Source organism: Natrix helvetica (assembly GCF_964273705.1).
Source record: "Natrix helvetica genome assembly, chromosome: 1".
NCBI classification, from domain to species: Eukaryota; Metazoa; Chordata; class Lepidosauria; order Squamata; family Natricidae; genus Natrix; species Natrix helvetica.
In genome coordinates, this window is record NC_138548.1 from 145019693 (window position 1) to 145042915 (window position 23223).

The 23223-nt window shown below is 35.6% G+C and overlaps 1 protein-coding gene across 1 annotated transcript in view; it reads right to left on the reverse strand.

The window, feature by feature from the left end:
- Nucleotides 1-23223, reverse strand: part of LRP1B (LDL receptor related protein 1B) — a gene marked incomplete at its 5' end in the record, with an annotated part of 698113 nt that overhangs the window by 167758 nt on the left and 507132 nt on the right. The window contains one exon of the mRNA XM_081955361.1: nt 21513-21662. Within this exon, the coding sequence (XP_081811487.1) occupies nt 21513-21662 (150 nt within the window). The remainder of the gene's footprint in view (nt 1-21512; nt 21663-23223) is intronic.

The following is a 23223-nucleotide window of genomic DNA, read 5'->3' on the forward strand; positions in this document are numbered from 1 at the left end:
ATCTCAGCCGGTTCCTCCTTTTAACTGCCAGTGGGGGTTAAAACCTCAGAAAACATATACATATATAAAGAGGGAATAGTGACCTTCCTCCCATATTTAGTCATACCAGGGGTTGTAACATAAATACATACCTATTTCCCTGGCTCAACTGATAAGGAAGAGAACCCGTGGCTGAGTGGTTAAGACTCCTGCCTAAGATATATACAGCCCGGGTTCTAATCCCAGTAAGGGTATGGCTAGCTGATGAGAGCTAATTAGCTCGAAATAGATCTATCCTAGTCTCCCTTTATTTATTTATCAGTACAATTACAACACAAATATAAAAAAAAAAAGGCAACAGTAAAAATAAAAATATGGTTTTCTGCCTGCATGGTCTTTGTGATAAGCCGAGGAGCAGAAAGAGGGAGTAGTGACCTTCCTCCCATATTTAGTCATACCAGGGGTTGTAACATAAATACATACCTATTTCCCTGGCTCAACTGATAAGGAAGAGAACCCGTGGCTGAGTGGTTAAGACTCCTGCCTAAGATATATACAGCCCGGGTTCTAATCCCAGTAAGGGTATGGCTAGCTGATGAGAGCTAATTAGCTCGAAATAGATCTATCCTAGTCTCCCTTTATTTATTTATCAGTACAATTACAACACAAATATAAAAAAAAAAAGGCAACAGTAAAAATAAAAATATGGTTTTCTGCCTGCATGGTCTTTGTGATAAGCCGAGGAGCAGAAAGAGGGAGTAGTGACCTTCCTCCCATATTTAGTCATACCAGGGGTTGTAACATAAATACATACCTATTTCCCTGGCTCAACTGATAAGGAAGAGAACCCGTGGCTGAGTGGTTAAGACTCCTGCCTAAGATATATACAGCCCGGGTTCTAATCCCAGTAAGGGTATGGCTAGCTGATGAGAGCTAATTAGCTCGAAATAGATCTATCCTAGTCTCCCTTTATTTATTTATCAGTACAATTACAACACAAATATAAAAAAAAAAGGCAACAGTAAAAATAAAAATATGGTTTTCTGCCTGCATGGTCTTTGTGATAAGCCGAGGAGCAGAAAGAGGGAGTAGTGACCTTCCTCCCATATTTAGTCATACCAGGGGTTGTAACATAAATACATACCTATTTCCCTGGCTCAACTGATAAGGAAGAGAACCCGTGGCTGAGTGGTTAAGACTCCTGCCTAAGATATATAAAGCCCGGGTTCTAATCCCAGTAAGGGTATGGCTAGCTGATGAGAGCTAATTAGCTCGACATAGATCTATCCTAGTCTCCCTTTATTTATTTATCAAAGACCCGAATACAACAAAACCAGCATACCTACACCCGTGAAAATCTACGAAAACAAATATATATACATCTCACATCTCAACAGTCTACACCCCAAAATACAATTCACCATGGAAATAGAAGCAAACAACCAACTTCCCTTTCTGGATGTCCTAATCTACAAAAAACCTAATGGCTCCCTAGGACACACCATCTACCAGAAAAAAACACACCAACCGCTACTTAAATGCACAATCCCATCACCACCCTGCACAGATCAACTCTGTAGCCAAGACCCTCATCTCTAGAACCAAATGCCTAGCCGACAAAGACCACCTGAAAACTGAATTACACAAACTCACAAATGTATTAATCTCCAATGGATTCCAAAGAAAAACAATCACCAACCTAATCCAAAAAGCGACTCCCCCAAAAAACCAAGACACAGAACAGGACAATGGCATCGCCCTCCTCCCTTATATCAAAGGCACCACAGATAAAATCAGCAAAATTCTCCACAAGCACAATATCAGGACAGCCTTCACCACTGACCAAAAAATAGCCAACATCTTAAGAAACCCCAAAGACAAAATCCAACTAGAAAACCAAGGAGTCTACAAAATACCATGCAAAATCTGCCCAGCAATATACATAGGACAAACAAACAGAAGGATAAATGCACGCATCACAGAACACAAGAACGCAGTAAGAAAAAAAGAAAAAACTTCCTCCCTTTTCCAGCACCTTAAAGCTACAGGACATGAAATCAACTTTGAAGGAGCCAGGTTAATCTCCAAAACAGAACACCTCCACAAGAGAATAATCATGGAAGCTCCGTTCCCATTTTAAGCCCACATTGCTTGAAGATGGCAGGTGAGATCCTGCCGAAACGTTGCAAAGACAATCTCAACCTTACACGGGAAAAGACCCGAATACAACAAAACCAGCATATATATATATATATATATATATATATATATATATATATATATATATATATATATATATATATATATATATATATATATATATATATATATATATATATATATATGTAGATTATCTGAAAATACACTTTATATCCCTTTATTTATTTATCAGCACAAATACAACATATATATATATATATATATATATATGTGTGTGTGTGTGTGTGTGTGTGTGTGTGTGTGTGTGTACCTACACCCGTGAAAATCTACGAAAACACACACACACACACACATATATATGTTGTATTTGTACTGATAAATAAATAAAGGGAGACTAGTATAGATCTATTTCGAGCTAATTAGCTCTCATCAGCTAGCTATACCCTTACTGGGATTCTTACTTACTTACATACCCTTACTGGGATTCTTACTGGGCTAGCTGATGAGAGCTAATTAGCTCGAAATAGATCTATACTAGTCTCCCTTTATTTATTTATCAGTAGAAATACAACACGAATATAAAAAGGCAACATTAAAAAAAAAAATGGTTTTCTGCCTGCATGGTCTTCTGTGATAAGCCGAAGGACAGAAAGAGGGAGTAGTGACCTTCCTCCCATATTTAGGCATACCAGGGGTTGTAACACAAATTTTATTATTCATGCTTCTAGATATATATATATGTTTTGTAGATTTCCACGGGTGTAATTTAGGTCTTTTCCCAGATTGTCTTGCCATCTTTCTATAAATCTTGGTGGTGTTAGGGGGTTAGTCAACAAATGTGCCCCATCCACCACCCAGGCTGTTACAACACAAAACAACAACGGACACACAGTCAGCATCAATCGGCACCAATCGGCACCAATCTCCCAATCATGATACAACCACACAACCAATCATTCCACTTACTGAAACAAAGCCACCACTCCACCCCCACCCCCACCAAGGTTTGTAGAGGGATGGCAGTTCTGATCACGCTTTAAGCCCAAAACACCAGCCTCATCAAAGATGGCGAGTGAGACCTCGCTGAAACATTGGCAAGACAATCTCAATCTTACACGGAAAAAGACCCGAATACAAGACCAGGATACCTACACCCATGAAAATCTACGAAAACATGTATATATATTTCTTGTATGCCAATGACATTAAATATATTCTTGATAATTATAGAATGTTGTTAGCAAAGCTTATTCAAATTTTATAAATATGGTGTATATTTATATTCTGGTTATACTATTAACTGGGAGATATCTAATTTCTTGACTTTTGGATCAATGATATCTATTGATTTCTGTAAGAGATTAGGTTTTACCATTTGTACAGACTCCATAATGTCTGGGATGGGGTAGAATGAGGGTTATCCATGATAGAATACACCAGTGGTGGGTTTCAAATTTTTTAGAACCTCTTCTGTAGGTGTGGCCTGCTTTGTGGGAGTTGCTTGCCGGCCATGTGACCAGGTGGGAGTGGCTTTCCAGACATGTGACTGAGTGGGAGTGGCTTGGCAGTCATGTGACTGGGTGGGCATGGCCAACTTGTAAAATGTGAAACTCACCTAACAACGCTCTTGCTTAATAACCAAAATGTTGGCTCAGAAATTCTGGCATTTGAAGCACGCAAGTCTTAAAGCTGTCAAGTTACAAGACCCTTGCACTCCTAAACCTTAAAAAAAAAACCAGGGGTGTTCAAACGTGACAGCTTTAAGACTTGTGGACTTCAACTTCCAGAATTCCTCCTCCAGTCATGTGGCTCAGGAACTCTGGCATTGAAGTGTGCAAGTCTTAAAGCTGTCAAGTTACAACACCTTTGTACCCCTAACCCTTTAGGGAAAAAAAACAGGGATGTTCAAACTTGACAGCTTTAAGACTTTAAGGTTTAGATAGGATGCTTAGAGGTGGGCAGGGTGATTGGTGAGCCAGCCAATCAGTGAGTGATCGGCAGGGCAAGCGTGGTGCATACGACGGGGGGGGGGGGGGAGAGATTTATTTATTAAATTTAGAACCGGTTCTAAATGGCATGGTAGATTTGTGGAACCTCTTCTATACAAGAGGTTAGAACTGGCAGGAACTCACGCCTGGAATATACTGAACTTTTGCTGGCTCCATTGGTATGTCTTCTGGGAATATTCTATAACCTAAATAGTCCAGTTAAGTCAGATCAAAAATGAATTTTTCTAATATACCAAAAGCTCATAATTTTGTCTCATAATTTTTGCAATACATTTATGACATGGGTTACATGCAAGGTGGAAACTTCAAAACAAACCAAGTTGTCACAAAAATAGAATAACATATTTATCTAAAATGTCTGCAAATACATTCATAAATCTAGAAAAACAGTTTTACAATTACTAAGCCAAGGGTTGTATCCCACACATTTTCAACCGTTCCTCTGCCACCCTGACCCCTTTTAGTGGAAATAAATACATCAGATATAGTGATAGGACTAGGAAGATGAGTTGATTTACTTCCATGTGCATTGTATTCAAGAGCATTGTACCAAGCAGAGAGAAATTATGCTATTGGTAGCAAAAAATGCCTTACAACAATGGAGACGCTTGCTGGAAGGAGCAGTCCACCCATTCACTTACCATATACAAATCCACTCTGACCATAAACATTTACCCTGGCAAATCAGCTGCACATAATTTTATTTTATGTTTATATTTTATATATTGCAGGCTCCCAGGTTTTCACTCTCTAATGCAAGCCAGAGTATGAGATTTCCCAATCATGCCCCCCACCCATAGCATCGATATTGCAGCCAAACAACTTTCAATCCCACAGTAAGGCAGATTAACACAAAAGGCTGAAAGCAGAAAGCCAGGTAGATGTTCTTTTTTATTAGATTAAGGCATTGCAGAAGGAGGATGTATATGGCAGGATCTAGATGAATAAATTCAAGACTGACCCACAAGATAGTGTTAGACCTTTAATAAGGTGGGAAGGTGGGTGCTTTGTAGAATGGATGTATTAGTGGTGGGTTCCGGATCCCGTCGCAACCGGTACGCTGCAACAGGACTGGGAGTCCACCACTCTGCAATGCTTCAGCTGCTCGGCGGAGGTTGTGCAGGTGCCATACGCTGTGTGTGCATACGCAAATGGCCCAGTTGGCTTAAATACAGGTAAGAACACGGGTGGGCAGGTGGGCCCTCCAAAACACTGTTCTGGTTCTCTGGCTGCTGCTCCCAGCTGCCACCGGTACACCCCTACTGGGGCATACCTCCCGGAACCCACCACTGGGATGTGTACATGTGCCTCTTCTCCTAAGGGAGGAAGGAGTACAGCTGTGCCATGACAACAGACAGTAGGACACATGAGAATCATTAAAAGTCAATATAGACTTCTAAGAGAAGTCTTAGAAAAATCCCGCAGAGAGATATAGGAGTATAGTTTCTTCTAGCCATGTCTGTTAGAGAGCAAAATCAATTCCCGGTAAGCCGTTTGGCATGTTGCAACCACTAAAACACACACACACACACACACACACACACACATAGCCTTGACCCTGGGATGGTATTTTGCTAGATTTCATCACTCATTGTTATTACTACCATATGGTAGTAATGGATTTATTTACCAAATTGACCTATTTCATTCTTTTCAGGGGATCTTCCAACAGCTCAAGAATGCTTTTTTTTTTTTTTAATTTCATGTCTTTAGATATAGAGAGTTGGTCAATCATGTAATAAAAGACAGAGAAGTGGATGTTCTTCCAAAGTTTGGAGGACTCTTACAACTATTAAAAATTAAAATAGATGTGTCATTTGGTTATCATCTCCAATGGAGGTTAATCAACTACCGCAGCAATATTTAAGATGGTATATTTTTTACCAGCAAAACAATTGGACTTATTTCATACCTCTAGCTGAATTTGTTTACAGCAATGTGCACACTGTTCTCATGATATGTCTCCATTCTAAGCAACATATAGTTCCACCCATGGATCTTACCAACAATCAGATTAATGCTATTCCTGGTACCACAGATTTTCTCCATATGAAAACACAACTATTTTCCTGGGCTTTGGAGTAGCTTTGAGCCTCTGAATTAGTTTTGTTGGAATATTTATATTGCATCTATATTGGTTAAAATAAATTAGGGTGTGGGTTGTCCATTTATTTTGTATCTTTGGTTATGACTTTGCTTGCTTAATAATTAATGCTGCTCATTATGTAGAGTCACTTTATATTAAGCTTTATAGTTTCTAATCTTAGTTTGGCTCTTGATTATCCTCCTCTCTCCCACCTCCCCCAACAAAATGCCAAGCCATGCTTGTTAGATTTTTGGAAATTTTGGAACATCTCTACTGGGATTCATCATAAACTATTCATGACTCTTGCAATTTGCAAGCTGTTTATCTAAAATCAACATAACAAAACAAAGATTTTAGTTATACTCAGTGAAAAGTACTATTCTTTTTTTAAATTGCATAAAAGAAGCAGATAAGCCAAAAAAAAAAAAGTATGAAAAATGCCTACAAACTAATTTCCACTTGAATGACAATTTTCAATAATAATTTCAAGTTTTATTTCAAATTAAACCTGAAAGCTAGTTTGACCATGATCGGCATTTTTAAGAAATACGATTTTTATTCTAAAATAAAGTTAATTGAACCTTTGATTGACTGTTACCCCTGCCCTTCCAACCACCATATAATTCATTGCTCTGTTTTGCTAATTAACTTGACAATTCAAGTATTGATGACAAGAAAACTGAAACTCCCAGAACAAGAAGAAGGTAAAATCACTCCAATGATTTTTCCCACAGTGATATTGTTTCAGCATCTTGATATAGATGTGGGTGACATCACTGCTTGCAAAACATTATATTTATTTACTGCCATGTAATGGTTGCACTATACCCTGAAACTGGCTGCAGCACTTACAAAAGCCAACTTCCACCCTCAGCTTAGTGTTATCTATAGAGGAACTTAGACCTCAAGTTCCTCTATAGATAACACTGGACATGAAACAATTCACAATATTTTTGTATAAGACTGAAGGTTTCATTGACACAACACCCCCACCCCCCAATTTTTGCAGGCTTGAGAGTAGTCATATTTCTTCCTAGACACTATTTTACACCATGGAAAAAACTCAAAGGCCACAGTATTCTAAAAAGTCTAGAGTGTTCTGAATGAGAGGTAACCCTCCCAAATGTTTGTCTTTAAGTAATTCTTATATTAATTCATATTTTAAACTTGAAAAATCAACAATTTCATAATGTAATCGTGATTTTAAAAATCATAGAAAATAAAACATGTACGTATTTAATATTTAGTATACTTGTAAATAATATCAGTGAAATCTGAGTTTTGGGAGGAGAAAATAGCTGATCATTGGGAGGCCCAGTTCTGAAACTGAAATTGAAAGTGAAACGGGCTGTTTACTGTGTGCTGCAAAGAGGCAAATTTCTGGGAGGCAGAGGAAGATATTTTTTCTTCTATTAATCAATCTAAACTGAAACTGAACTAAACTATAAATGCCTATAGAATGTTCAAATTATTAGACTTGTTTTTTTTTAAAGACTGCTTTATTATTGTTCTAGACAACTTAACAAAATGAAGAAGGTTTTTTAAAATAAATGCTTGAACTGAAGAGGCACAGTGTATTGTATCTTCTTTTAAATAGCAGAGAATAACTATACTTCCAGAAAGCCACATCAATTTTAACAGCATCTGTACAAGTATAGTCTTAAATGAACAACACAGTGTATATCTTCTGTACTGTTTTCTGTTTGCTGTAAGGAGGCAAATTGCTGGAAAGCAGAGGCAGATTTTTTGCCCCTTGTTTTCCTCCCCAAAAGCTAGGTGTGTCTTATACTTCGGAGCGTCTCATACTCTGAAAAATATGGTACTAATTATTATTACTAATATATTTTCTCTCCCGTTAAGACATTTCACAAGGAATTTAATATACTGAATGCAAAAGTAATGTTTTCCATTCTAAAAATTAATAGTGGTAGCTTGTAATCCAATGATTCTGTGAAAAGATTTTTTTCCAGATATATGTAAATGCTTTTGAAGAGATAAGATATAATCTATATTTTACATTGACATGTTTATAAAACAAGGTAATAATAGCAATTTAGAAGAAAGTAAATCATCCTTAGAGGAAGCTTCTTTAATTGTAAATAAGTATTTTAGGGGCTGAATGCTTTAATTATGAATTAAGTTTTCAAATCAGCTATATTAAATGGATTCAGAAAATCAAAGATATAAAACACTTGCAAAAATAAATTCAAAGATTTTTATTTTATTTTTGCTTTGTAAAACTAATTCAGAATAAATTCACTAAATCAAAATAACTATGACAAATTTTATGTTTTGGTTTTGTCTACATTTGAAATATTAAAGATGATTAATTTTGTAAATCACACACTACTTATATATATACGCACACCTTTTTACATCACTTGACACTTGAAAAATAAGAGTGATAATCCATGCAACCAGAAATGGTTTGTCTGTCTGTCAATCTGAGGAATGCTATATATTGTTCTATATATTACTCATACATTCATTTTTCTAGCAAAAAGAAAACGAAAGCAATGAAAGTTAGAATGAAAACTAAAGGAAAGTAGGAGTCAAAATATAGAGCCAGAAACTAATGATCAGCCATGGCCCTGTCTCGTCAGGAGTGTGCAGTTACAGATTTCTCAAATAAATAAATCTCCCAATCTAGAAGTATTAAAACAATGTTCCTGATATAATCAGGAAATGGAATTTACCAAACACTGTTAACCTAGTACTTCTAAGAGACATACTAATGAACTTTCAAATGGAAAGGAAAATTCCATATGGTTCTGAATAACATGGCTTCTGCAATTGATCACACCCCAATGGAACATATAATGGTAAGAGTAATCTGCCTACTGTGCTACTAAAGATAGTTGCTGTTTGTATAAATAGTAAATAGTCTCTAGACCACCTACCTCTCCTGCTAATTCCAATCATGTAAATAGACAATCCTGTTATCTTTGTTCTCAGATCACAGAATCATTTTTCACAACAGATATTAGAATTAGAAGACAATTCAGCACAGGATAATATCATCACTAGCCCTTAGAGTATTGGCCTTCTTTGCTGTCTCCTGCACCTATACAATTGAAAAAATTCAAAAAATCAAAACAGAATTCTGAAAAATAGCCACATGCTGTTATCTTGTTTCAGTTCTGCATTGACAATGACCGAACTCTCAGACTTCTTATAATCCACTAAAATCCAGCTGTGTGCAGAATTGTACCCAAAGACATTTTCCTTTTGGAATGAATGAGTGAATGAATGAATGAAATCAATTTAAAAATTAATCTAGCCTTAGCAACAAAATTTATAATAATGACAGCTAGATAATTCACTACAATCAGCAAATTGGGAAACCTGACCCTTTAGTGTTTCCATTTAAGTAAAGAAATCGTTTAGTTATTCAAATTGACCTTTTTTTTATCAGCTTCATATAGCCTTAAGGTCAAGAACAGCATTTTTGTTGAATTAGGAAATTCATCAGAATATGGTTTAATCACCAAGTCAACTTTTCCAACATTGGTAATTAACTAAGTTGTATCTGGGAGTATTATTAGGTTTCCTGCATTTATGCCTAAGAGTTTACCTTTTCTTTTTTTGTACTATGGATTTAAATCTAAATAGTTTATTAGCTACAAAATATTAAACTTTATTGCTAAAAAACTCATAGCATAAAAAGAATAAAAATAGCTTCTTCTAGTATAAAAGTACTTAACATTATTTTAGTATTTAAGTAGTATTCAGCTTTTAAAAATAGCTAATCACTGTGTTGTGATAAGTAATTTTTTTATAATTATTATATATAACTTTAGTAAGTAATCAAGCATATAAATGCTTTTTATGCATATTATTCAGCAACAAAAATATAATATTGTTAAACAGAGATGGAAAATGTTCAAGCAGGGAGCTAAATATAATTTTTGATTGCCCATTATTTTCCATTATTGATAATTCACATATGAAAATATATCTTAAACTTAGAATTGAATGAATGTGACTAAATGTATAAATATTATAATAAATATAATTAAAATAATATGTCAAATAGACAATCTGTGATAGAAAAGTTTAATAGATATAATCAATAATTATTTAAGTAAATATTTACTTTTAATATATTCATGAGTTAAGATTTTTCAATTTGTAATACTTTGTACTGAAAATTAATTTTATATATACTTAACTTGCATAATTTATCTTTGAAATGTAACATTTTTTCTCTTTTCCCCATTCATGCATTATATCAAGAGGAAAAGAGGTGCTTAGATATCCAAAGCATTTATTATTTATTTACCTTAGATATATTGATATTTTAGCTCACAATTAACAGTGAATTAATTCAGTAGTTTCAGCTTCAGAAATATTGTTTATAAAACCATAAATCTCCTTATGTACATTTTATTAACACAATTTCCTGGGATATAAGTAAAAAATAGTTCCTTTTTATTATAAACCAAAATACCTTGAGTTGCATAAAAATCAAGCCTGAAAAATTGGGAAGAAAACTGGTATCAAAATGATGGCTTAAATCTTCAGTAAATCAGCCATGGTGTTCAATTATTTTGAATGGGATTACATTATCTAAGTGTGTCAAGTGTTTATTTATCACCAGTAAATATTAGAATGTTTCACTACTACAAATACATTAAAAAATCTAACATTCATGTTAATATTATATTTCATTAGTACTGAAAGGGCAATTGTTCACCAGTGACCTATTTCTATTTTAGAATCGCAATCAGCTACCTATCAATCACTTTCATGTTGATCCAAGTACTTAGAATGATGTTGCTGTAAGCAACCGAGCAACAAAAGCCTGAGTAGCAAATGCTCTACATGACATACTTCTTTCTCTTTGTTCTATAGTAGCAATATATATAAGGTATATATCACATTTTCTGAGAAGCATTTTGAACAAAAAATCACTCATATTTCCCCAGAACCTGATGCCTGTTGGTGGAGCCCAAAGAGTTGACTTGAGGGATGTCTTGTCAAATTATATGGGGTATAGTCTTCTGAATATCAGACAAAAAGATAGAAACTTTGTAATAAGTGTTTTTCCATATGTGAGTTGCACCCCTGTCCTTCCTAGTTTTATTTTTACTTATTTGCCAAGCAGGGGGCTAAGAGCTGATGTGGAAACAACTGCATTTAGTGTATCAGGTGAAGCTGTACAAAGGTTCTCCTATTTATGGCTTTTGTCTGCTTTCAGACCAGAGGTAAGTTCCTACTGGTTTGCACCGGTTCAGTAGAACCGGTTCGTCAAATCTACCGAACCGGTTAGAAGAGATTCCACCGGTGTACCCGGAAGTACATACCGGAACGCCTGTCCCGGCCCTGTTGCTCGCTCGCTCACCCCCGCCCGTCTAAAAGCCGCTCCATTGCTCGCTCCCCCAGTCCGTCCGCACTATCCCAGCTCCACCCACCACTCACTGATTGGCTGGCTCACCAATTGCCCTGCCCGCCTCTAAGAGCCCTATCTAAACCCACTTACCTTTTTTCCTGCATGGCTCTCTATTGCTGCCTGCCGACTCCGAGGAGGTAAGGAAGCTGCAACTAAGCGCAGGACGAGGGGGCAGCGGCAGGCCATCTGGAGCAGCCTGCTGTGGCCCTGCACTATAAGCGAGTCTGGTGACCTTTTGCGGCCTTGCAAAGATCCCGGGGTCGCTTATAGCGCAGGGCCGAAGGGCCACCAGAAAGCATGGGCGCGGGGGTGGGGACAGTGGCGGGAGCGTACACTGCGCGACTGGCATCTTTGAAAAGTTTGGGGACCTCGCAAGGCCTTTGCAAGGTCCCTGGACTTGCCTAAGATGTCTGGTTGCCAGAACGCAAAGAATGCAAAGGACTTAGCCGGGCTTCCTTTTCTGAGCACGGGGAGATGGGTGGTATTTTGCAGTGTCCGTTTTACCATGGTAAGAAAAGCAACTCTGGGAAGGTGCTTTGGTGGCGGCAGGCATCCTAGAACCTGCCTGCTAGCAAAGGACTTAGCCGGGCTTCCTTTTCTGAGCACGGCGAGATGGATGGTAGTTTTCTCCGGCCGCACAAACTACCGCCCATCGCCCCATGCTCAGAAAGCAAGTCCGGGCCCAACCTCATAAAGTGGCAAGGAAAGATCTGCATTTAAAGATAGGAGCCTTAACCGCTGCCCGATGCCTGGCGCTCGAAGAAGTGGGTGGAGGAAGCAATTGCTCCTTGTTCCAGGTCAGTTTGGCTGCAGTGCTTACACCATTTCCCACCCATTAGGCTTTCACCAGGCTCCTTTTTCATGATAAATCTGTCCCCCCTTCTTTTTTCAAGGCTGCAGAGTTGACTGGTTTCCACGTTCAGTGGTGGCCATGGCTCTTGGGGCTAACACGGAGGGGGAAGCGGCTTGGGAGGATTTTCCCCACAGGGTTCGGCAGAAATTCTCGCGGAACGGGGTTTTTGCAAAACAGGGAGTTTCCCTTTAAGACTCCACTGTGTTCCCACGTTCTATATCTGGATGGGTTCGCCGGTTTGCTTCTTGCCTTGGTGGGGCCTGTAGTGTACACACAATGGGTGAAAGGAGTGAGGGGGGAGGGATACTAGACAGGGAAGTCCATTGGAGTTGGCCCGCTAATAAATTCAAATAGGTAAATAATTAAAAAAGAAACTTTGGGGGCTACAGGACTTGGGATCCTGGGGTCAATCCACAGGTTGCAAATCATGTTTCAGGTACCCCAAATTGGGGTTTACTCAACCAGAATCTAATCAACCCTATTGTGGTTTAGTGGGACAGATGAAAACCAGGACTAATGCTAAGATTGTTTAGCTCTTGCATGACTTGTGCTCCTACAAGGGATCAACATCTTTTGCAAATTCAGAATAATAAAAGGGTTTTTATCAGAAGGAACCTATATGTATTTGCAACTAGAGCAAAAGCCAGATTATATGCAAAGACAACATCCTCACCAAAAATTTTTTTTTTAAAAAAAATAAATATTCTTGAAAGGGTAAAGAGGAATGACTTTGTGAGAATCACCAATTGTAATCCATCATTTAGAGACTTCTAATTTGTTCTGCATGTCCATAACTGAATTTGTCTAGTTGTTAAATTTATATACCTCCCATTCACTAGCTGAACTGATTCGGGACAGCTTACAATGCTATAAAAGCTAATAAACAAGCATTAAAATTAATTAAATGAAGGCTAAAAATCCATGAGGATGAAACACTGCAGGGTGGTCTTTTTATGTTTGTCTCTTAGGGACAGCACCACACCATTTTTTCTATCACCCCCTGCTTTGATTTATTTATTTGATCAAATTTTGAAACAAACCATTTCACTCACAAAGGGACTCCGGGCAATGTACAAATAAAACATTAAAACCTAAAAATAAAGACATAAAATTTGAAAAAAGGCAAAGATGATTAAAATGCTAAAACTAAATTAAAATTAAAACTTTCAGTTTTCCCTTGCATCAAGGCTCTCCAACAGAAGAGACTCTTGATAGCTCTTGATTGTAATGAGGGGTCCTGGATGCTCTCTGAGCTTGGTGATTTTCTTGCAGTGGATCACTTCTTCAAGCAGCTTCATATAGACTTTAAAATTGCAGAAAGCATCCTGAGGCATTCTATATGTGTGGCCAGGGTTGCATTCCCATTCCTACCCATGCATGAATCCAAATTGACAACTGTCAACTGCTTTTTTATATTTTTTAATGGCTGAAATGATATTTATATTGTTCCTTGCTAAAATTATTATCTAAAGGTTATCTGAGTAGACATATTCAGGTAGTCTTCAACTTACACACATTTGTTTAGTGAATGTTCAAAATTACAAAGGCACTGAAAAAAGTTACTTATGATCCACCCTTGCACTTCTAACCATTGAAGCATTTCCACAGTCATATGATCAAAATTTGAATGTTTTGCAATTGGTATATATTTACAATGATTGCAGTGTCCTGGGGTTATGTGATACCATTTGCCATCTTCCAGCTGGCTTCTGACAAACCAAATCAATGGGTAAAGCCAGATTCATTTAATGCTGTGATTCAGTTAATAACTGCAATGATTTAACAGAATAATATAACAGAATAACAGAGTTGGAAGGGACCTTGTCATCTAGTCCAACCTTAGATTAACAACTGTGTCAAGAAAAGTCCTAAAATTGGAAATGATTCACTTAATAACTGCCTTGGTTAGCAATATAAATTTTGGTCCCAAGTGCGGTTGCAAGTTGAGAACTACCTGTAATTATATTAGTGACCCACATACACAATTGCTTTCTCTAATGTAGGGCTATCACATGTAGCATGAAGCTGTGAGTTGATTACCTGAATTTATCTGGCTGCTATTTGAGGACTGCTTTTCTATTCCCTTTTTTGGGGGGAAGGGGAATTTTTATGTCAGCCTGGATTCCTGGCATGAATAAGTTGATGCAAATTTCTAGGCAACATTTTTAGAAGTTATTTTTATTACCTTCTTTCTAGGACTGAGAAAGCATGATTGGCTCAAAATCACCCATCTGGCATATCTAGTACTCAGATTTACCAACTCCTAATCCATAATGTTAGCCATTGGGCCAAACAGGTTCTTGAATACGATTATAATCATAATTTCTAAATATGGAAAACTAATTCATAAAGACTACCAGAATTCAAACTCAATAAATAATTGTCTCTCTTAGATTTTAGCCTCTGGTTTTCAAAACCATTCTGCTCTGTCCAAATAATTCCTTATTCCATTCAAGACCCTGGTTCTATTTTAGAAGAAAAAGTCAATCCCTACGATGTTCTGTTATAGCACAGCCATTCAAAATAGTATATCTGACTGTTACATTCATAATACGAACATATAAATTAGGATATAGTACTGTTAGGTCTCTCTCACACACACCTTTCTACTTTTATAACCCTCAAATTTCTACTGAGTACAGATATGGTACTTGCTGAGCTAGCAGTAAAACAGACTACTTCATCAATGTGTACAATTTTCAAATTTACTGAATGAAAACTGTTTTAAATACAAGTTAGAATGTGGTTATATTGACAACTATACCAGTATTATTCAAATTTTGGAGTAGACAAATCCTAGGATTCTGTAAAATTTTGGTGAACAATATTGAGATATGTTATTTACGCTTATTAAAGAAACACAGAAATATTCTGAGTAGCAGATTAAAAAAAATGTATACTATTATACAATTCTATGCAGAAACTACTGATAAAGATAGGCCATAGTATCTCAATTTCATTTTATGGTAAAGAGGTTTATGGTTACTCAAATGTTAAAAGAATCTTCTGTTTTGTTAATTTAAGCTAGTAGAGGGCTGTAAAACTCCCGGTCCGCACGCCGGATGCGTCACGGTCTGGCCAGGCCCATGACCGAACTCTGAATTTGGCTTATCAGAACCAGTTTTACAACATAATAAGCAATTAAAATTATCCAATAAAATTCTAATAACTAAGCTACATAATAAAAGAGAGTGATTAAATTATATGTTACTAAAATAAACAGTAAAAATAGAGATTAAAATAAAAAAATTGTCACACTAACTTTTTGGGGGTAAAAAATCCTAAAAAGTTTTTTTATATAGTTTGTGAAATATATTTTCCTGTGACTTCCTGCTAATTATCCTCTAAATTAACTATAATGTTTATAAGGCATCTGCTTGACCATAAATAAATACATACACATTGATTAAAAAGAGCATAAAACATTTTGTTTAAACCGGGGAAACCTATGCTAAATATGTCACTTTATGGATAGAAGTAGGGGGCTACTCTCTGATAGCTGGTTACTCCAAGTCTTCATGGGAAGGCATATGGAACAAAAGATAAAGGTAAATGCTTTCTGTGTCCAGTTGTGCCTGACTCTAAGATGCAGTGCTCAACTCTACTTCTTAGCTGAGGGAGTAGCATTGTCTGAAGGAATTTTCCATGATCATGTGGCCAGCATGACTGTATGCAAAGGTGCACGAACATTGTTATCTGCCTTCTGAAATGGTACCTGTTTATCTACTTGCATTTGCATGCTTTTGAACTTCTAGGTGGGCAGGAGCTGAGGCAAGTAATGAAAGCTCACCCTGTCACACAGTGTTTGAGTCTTAAACTCAGGCTGTCAGCTTTCCAACTGACATGTTAAACGTCTTTAACTGCTGAGTCAATGAGCCCGATATGTGGAACAATGTATGTCCAAAATAGAAGGTACAGAATGATTTGTTCTGGAACAGTGACCCAAGCCATTAAATGCTTTATAGGGTGATATTTTGTTTTCCCTTTTATTTTGATTTGTTTTTGCATTTATGTTAGTGTTGAAGTAATAGCTGACTGCCTGCAGTAACCCTACAGTTTTCTTGGTAAGTTTTTCAGAAGTGCTTTGCCATTTCCTTCTTCCTATGGCTGAAACAGAGAGATTGGCCCAAAATCACCCAGACAGTTTCATGCCAAAGGTGGGATTAGAACTCATGTTCTCTCAGTTTTTAGCCTGGTCCCTTTAACTACTATTTCAAACTAACTCATATATAGAATAATACCAGCATCTTAAATTGGGTCTGGAAACTGACAATTGGCAAATACTTCATAAAGTTGGTGGAATAAGACCTTAACACCAAGTGACAGTTAATGCTTTAGTAAGAGTTTTGCTTTGTAATTAAAATGTCCACATATAACATACCATATAACTCCACAAATGTAAAATAACACAATGTTTTACAATATTATGTCTTTCGAAATATAATTGTTGTTGTCCAGAGGAGGAACAGATAACTATGCACATTTTTAAAAAATGCAAGAGAGAATAGCAATCCATGTGTATCACATAACATTATTTCAATAGCAACTCTGAGATCATAAAAGGCAAGGCATTAGCAAATTGATTTTCAACCAGAAATCTCAATATTGTTCTAGTGATTTTTTTTTTAATATAAATGTATTGGATTTATAGTCTATTACAGTTTATCTTGGTCAACATTTTGAAGGGAATAATCACAAATTCAGAGGAGCATTAAAGAACAGGCTACACTGCTGCTAATACCTTACTATGCATAAACATTAGGGCAAAAATGGCAAGATGAATCACCAATAGCATAATCTCCCATGATATGCAATGGTATACCAATGCTACATGCAGGACTGCTATTTCCATTCTACCACAATTTTTGGAAGATTTGAGAATTATAAGTGATACAATACTCCCAGGTTTGTGAGGGTATTTAATTACAATCCTTAATAACTGATCAAGTTGGTATGAGATAAAGTAAAATATAAAATAATATAATATAGTTGTTTGGATTTATGTTCACAGTAAAAGCCATGCATAAGTATGTGATTACATACAATGAAGATTACTACAACTCATGATAGTGTACTTAAATGAACTATGGCTTATATTGGCATAAGCATATTGTATACTATTAGATGAATGCTGTATCAGACCAAAACTCCTTTTGTTCTCACATCCAGCCAATTAGATGTCACAAGGACACCAAAGACAGTATCACTGTTGCTTCCTGTTAGTTGGTTTTTAGCATTATGGAGCCTCTGAACCTAAAGGCTGTATATAAAGAGCTTTTAAATCCATATATTTGTATAAAATTGATATCTATTTGTTCTGTGTTAGGTACAGCACATTTAAATATCTATTTAAACATATTTTTCTTAGTATTTTTTTAAAATCACATATTTTTACCCATAAAGGAATTGTTCTAGGTCCATCATGAGTTTCTTTTTCTATATATTTTGCAGTACTTCAGCATTATTTTTGGTAAGCAATGATTGTATTCAGTATGCTCATATCAAATATTTGTCATAAATATATCAGGATACTGACAGCTTTGTTTTTTAAACTTGTCCTAATGATCACCAGCATCTAAAATAACTTCACAGTGTCTAACACTTTGATTCAAGCTATCCACTATGACCACCAGATACTTTCAATGACATCATTACCAAGTTAATTCAGCGTGCATATAGTTAGAATTTTCCCTGCAATTTACATCAACTACACTTACACTGAACTACTTCTAATGTTAATATATATTTCTTTGCTTGATATAAATTGTTTTTGATTGTATTATTATTTATTTATTAGATTTTTATCCTGCCTTTGTTATTTTTTATAAATAACTTTTAGTTTATAAATTCGAGTTTATAAATAACCCGAGGCTATGAATATACTTCACTTTTATTTAACAGCTTCCCCCACCCCTCAAATAATTCGGTGTTATCAGCAAACCTAATCAGCTTTTCTATAAACTTTACTTACATTCACATAAACCTTAAGAACTAATAGATGTTTTGAAACTCCTGCAAATCAGCTTTCTTACCTATCCCCAAATCTATTTTTCCATATTAAATCTAATGATATGTATTGCATCTTGTACTTGTAAATCAGAAAGTATTGAATGTTGTACCTTTCCTCGCAGGAAAACCATTTCAACACCCTAATGAATTTGGACAAGATGTTATGTATTGTTTCATGCTCTGAAATATCAATTTTAAGATTTTTAAAATTATATTATTACACATTATGTGGACCAGAGGAATGCCGTCGATATAGTTTACTTGGACTTCAGTAAGGCTTTTGATAAGGTAGACCATAACCTTCTACTAGATAAAGTAGAAGAATGTGGGTTAGACAGCATCACCACCAGATGGATTCGTAACTGGCTGACCAACCACACTCAACGTGTAGTTCTCAATGGAACTGCATCTACATGGAGGGAAGTATGCAGTGGAGTACCCCAAGGCTCTGTTTTAGGCCCAGTACTCTTCAACATCTTCATCAATGATTTGGATGAGGGAATAAATGGGGAACTCATCAAATTTGCAGATGATACCAAGCTGGCAGGAATAGCCAACACTCCAGAAGATAGGCTTAGGATACAGAAGGATCTTGACAAACTTGAACATTGGGCACTATCTAATAAAATGAAATTCAATGGTGAAAAGAGTAAGGTTCTACATTTAGGCAACAAAAATGGAATGCACAGGTACAGTATAGGTGATACCTTGCTCAGTAGTAGTAACTGTGAAAGGGATCTTGGAGTCCTAGTGGACAACCATTTAAATATGAGCAAGCAGTGTGCAGCAGCTGCCAAAAAAGCCAACACAGTTCTAGGCTGCATCAACAGAGGGATAGAATCAAGATCACGTGAAGTGTTAATACCACTTTATAATGCCTTGGTAAGGCCACACTTGGAATACTGCATTCAGTTCTGGTCGCCACGATGTAAAAAAGATGTGGAGACTCTAGAAAGAGTGCAGAGAAGAGCAACAAAGATGATTAGGAGACTGGAGACTAAAACATATGAAGAACGGTTGCAGGAACTGGGTATGTTTAGCTTAAGAGAAAGAAGGACTAGGGGAGACATGATAGCATTGTTCCAATATCTCAGAGGTTGCCACAAAGAAGAGGGAGTTAAACTATTCTCCAAAGCACCTGAGGGTAGAACAAGAAGCAATGGGTGGAAACTAATCAAGGAGAGAAGCAACTTAGAACTGAGGAGAAATTTCCTGACAGTGAGAACAATTAATCAGTGGAACAGCTTGCCTCCAGAAGTTGTGAATGCCCCAACACTGGAAGTCTTTAAGAAGATGTTGGATAGCTATTTGTCTGAAACGGTATAGGGTTTCCTGCCTAGGCAGGAGGTTGGACTAGAAGACCTCCAAGGTCCCTTCCAACTCTACTATTGTATTGTATTACACTGTACTTTCTTTTGATCCATTTCCTAGCAATCTTTATAATTGAATCTGCTTTTCTCAAAACCACTGTATATTGGGCAGTTTTCAGTGAACTATTCACTATGAATTTAAGATATCTCTCCTGTTTAGCTAGATTCCAGTTCATGGAATTAGGTTCATGTGTAAAATTGTATGTGGTTAATAATTTTGAATAAAAAGAATGCCGGCAGAATCTAGTGTCTGATTTGGTTTATATCATTCTAAATAATTTGTGTCAGCTGTAAAACCTGGCCAGTTAGTTGATATATAATTATAAATGTATTAGAATCACTACATAAACTGGATCAACTAATTTCTTGTTTCCTCAGGATTAGATCTATTTAAGTAACCATGTTCTCTGCTTTCTATTTTTAGCCATTTACTTGACCATAAAAATGGATTTTATTTCACATTAATCCAATTAACATGAAAGCAGAGTACAATAACAAGCAAAATTGGTTGAGGTAGTCCTTGATTTACAATCATTCATTTAGCAACTGTTTGAAGTTACAATGGTACTGAAAAAAGCTGACTTAAAACTGGTCGTTGTGTCCATGATTATCACAACATTGCAAAGGTCATGTGGTTCAAAATTTGAGCACTTGACAGCCAGCATGTTTTAGGATGGTTGCAGCAACCCGGGGTCATAGGATTATCATTTGTGAAGATCCTACCTTCCCAGCCAGCTTCTGAGAAGCAAATTCAATGGGGAAAGCTGAATCAATTAATGATCATGTGATTCACTTAAGAAGATCAGTGATTCCCTGATAACAACCATAGCAAAAAGGTAAACAAATTTGGTATGACTCACTTAACCGCCTTGCTTAATAACATAAATTCTGGTCCCAATTGTGGTCATAAGTCAAGGACTACTGCATTAAATGTATTCATTTAAGATATTCTTTTTAAATTGCTTCTAATGCAAAAAAGTAAATGCATATAGTTAGATATAAGATAACCTACTATTTAATCATTGCTAAAGGATTTCCTAGTCTTTTTCCATTTTCAGCAAGAATATCTTCCATCCTTCCAGTACCATCCATCAACCATAATTATTACATACTACTTTGAAATCATTTTAAGAATTATGCTATGCTATTATATTCTTCTTTTTTAATTATGCTTTTTTAACCTGTTCCTTTTGGTTTTTCATATCAATTTCGCATAAAATAACAAGTGATTATACTATTAATATTTAACTATGAATAATAGATGAGCCATAACTCTAGATCAGTTAATTATCTAAAAATGAATATCAGCCCTTTTATTTGCACAAAGATTTTTTAAAAGCTACAGAGCAATAAAGACAGCAATAGATACTGTAGAAGTACTGTATACGTATATGCATATGTATTGATACACATATTTCCATTGTGCAATAGAAAAAGTACATCCCTAACTGAATCATGCAATCTCCAAATCATACAATCTTCAAACTTTCTTTGTCCTACCTGACTGAGTAGAAATTCTGGCTTCAAAATTCATATTAAGAAAATATAGTAGTACATACTTTAATGGAAAAGTCTGATACATTTTTGATAATTAATGTGCATCAGGAGGGTTAATTATTGGATGTGAACCATGTTAACTTATATGTCCACTTACCCATTATGGTTAAGGCTGTAGCTTTCGTTAGCTCTTCTTTCATTGAATCTATTACTTCAAAATTGTCACCATCCAAGTTGCATCTGTTTATAGTTCCATTGCCTGAACTGATCCAATAAAGTTTATTCTCTGTATAATCTATGCACAGACCTGAAACACATTTTCAGATACAGGAATCATATTTGCAGAAATGTCAATGTATGAACTCTAATTTTTACATTTTCATATTTGCTTATACAACAGCAAAATGTATTTATGGATTCTAAATTATTTTTAAAAAATTGTACCCCAGTTTTTATATTTGTTTTATTTTCAACACAATATCTTGTAGTAAAAAGTAGGTTAGCAGCTCTGAAAGAAAACTTTGGAAATTGCTCATTCAACAACAAAAGGGAGAAAACAGGTTTATTGTTTTTTTATCTTGATTGTTTACCTTCTATTCAATCAGTTGTTACCTTTACTACAAATTGCCTAGCTATTGCATGAAAATAAGTAACAACTTTTCTGCCCCCATTGCCAGTTAATATATATATAACAGCTCTTAGGTTAAAACATCCATATCTTTTTCAAGCCTTGTAGACTTCTTCAAAAATTGCCATGTAAAAGCTCCCATTTGTTTCTATCACCATTTTTTAATGATTGCCCAGTCCTATCAGCCACTGATAGCCCAACTCTCCATTGATGTTCTATATAGTAATTAGGGAAATTATGAAAATAAAAATCAGGATTACATATTTTATTTTATTTTTAGTTAATAATTAAAAAAAAACTTGTATAGTTCTTGTTATATATTCTGAAGCTATACACTTGCCTTAAAAAGGTTCAAAGTTAATGTAGAATTATAATAAATAAAAGAAAATCCTAAGATGACATCTTGTGTTATGATAATTGAATTCTGTTTCGCAGAAAACTTATATGACAATGTAATATTAATTGCTGGTGCTATAGTTTAGTAGTTTATTGGAGTACTGTAGGAATGGGGATTAGAAATTTACTGAGCAGGGCATAATTCTACATTACATAAAACTATGATTTGTCAGCACTCATCTAATACTGTGACGAGATCACCAAAACTTCATAGTATTATCTATTGCTTTTTTATCTTAATTTTACAATTGTTTTATGCAAGCACAGATTTTGATACTGGGTGGATCCAGTAGGATTACCTATCTTCTTGCAAGTTTCTAATCAGTAAAGAACACTGGACATATATTTTATAGCCACAATTTAAAAATCACATAGATAATATTTATTTATTTACTTTACTTAGTTTTTAATTATTATTTTTTTTACAAAGATTTGTTATAATGGCATGATTTTTCTCCACTGTCTACTTTAATAAACCAATGTGCACAAATGAAACTATCTAAGCAAAAACAAAAAACTGGAGAAAGGATTGACAAATGTGAATGGAAATGGAACGCTTTTATTAGGAGATTGAATTCTAAATACATTGCTTACTAATTAATCCAATCCCATATTTTGTTTGATGTTCTTAATACCTCTGGTAACGAAGAATACAGCTAAATGAGCAATGTTTCAAAACAGATAAGCTTATCTCTTGTCTCTTTTTTCCTTTTTTTATTTTAAAGAAGCAAAATTTGTTGAGCCAAGCTGCTTGAAAATTACAATTTTTCATTGAAAAGCAGTACATACTAATAAATGCCAATCAGTTACTCTGACAAGATTGTAATATAATTATATTTCAGGT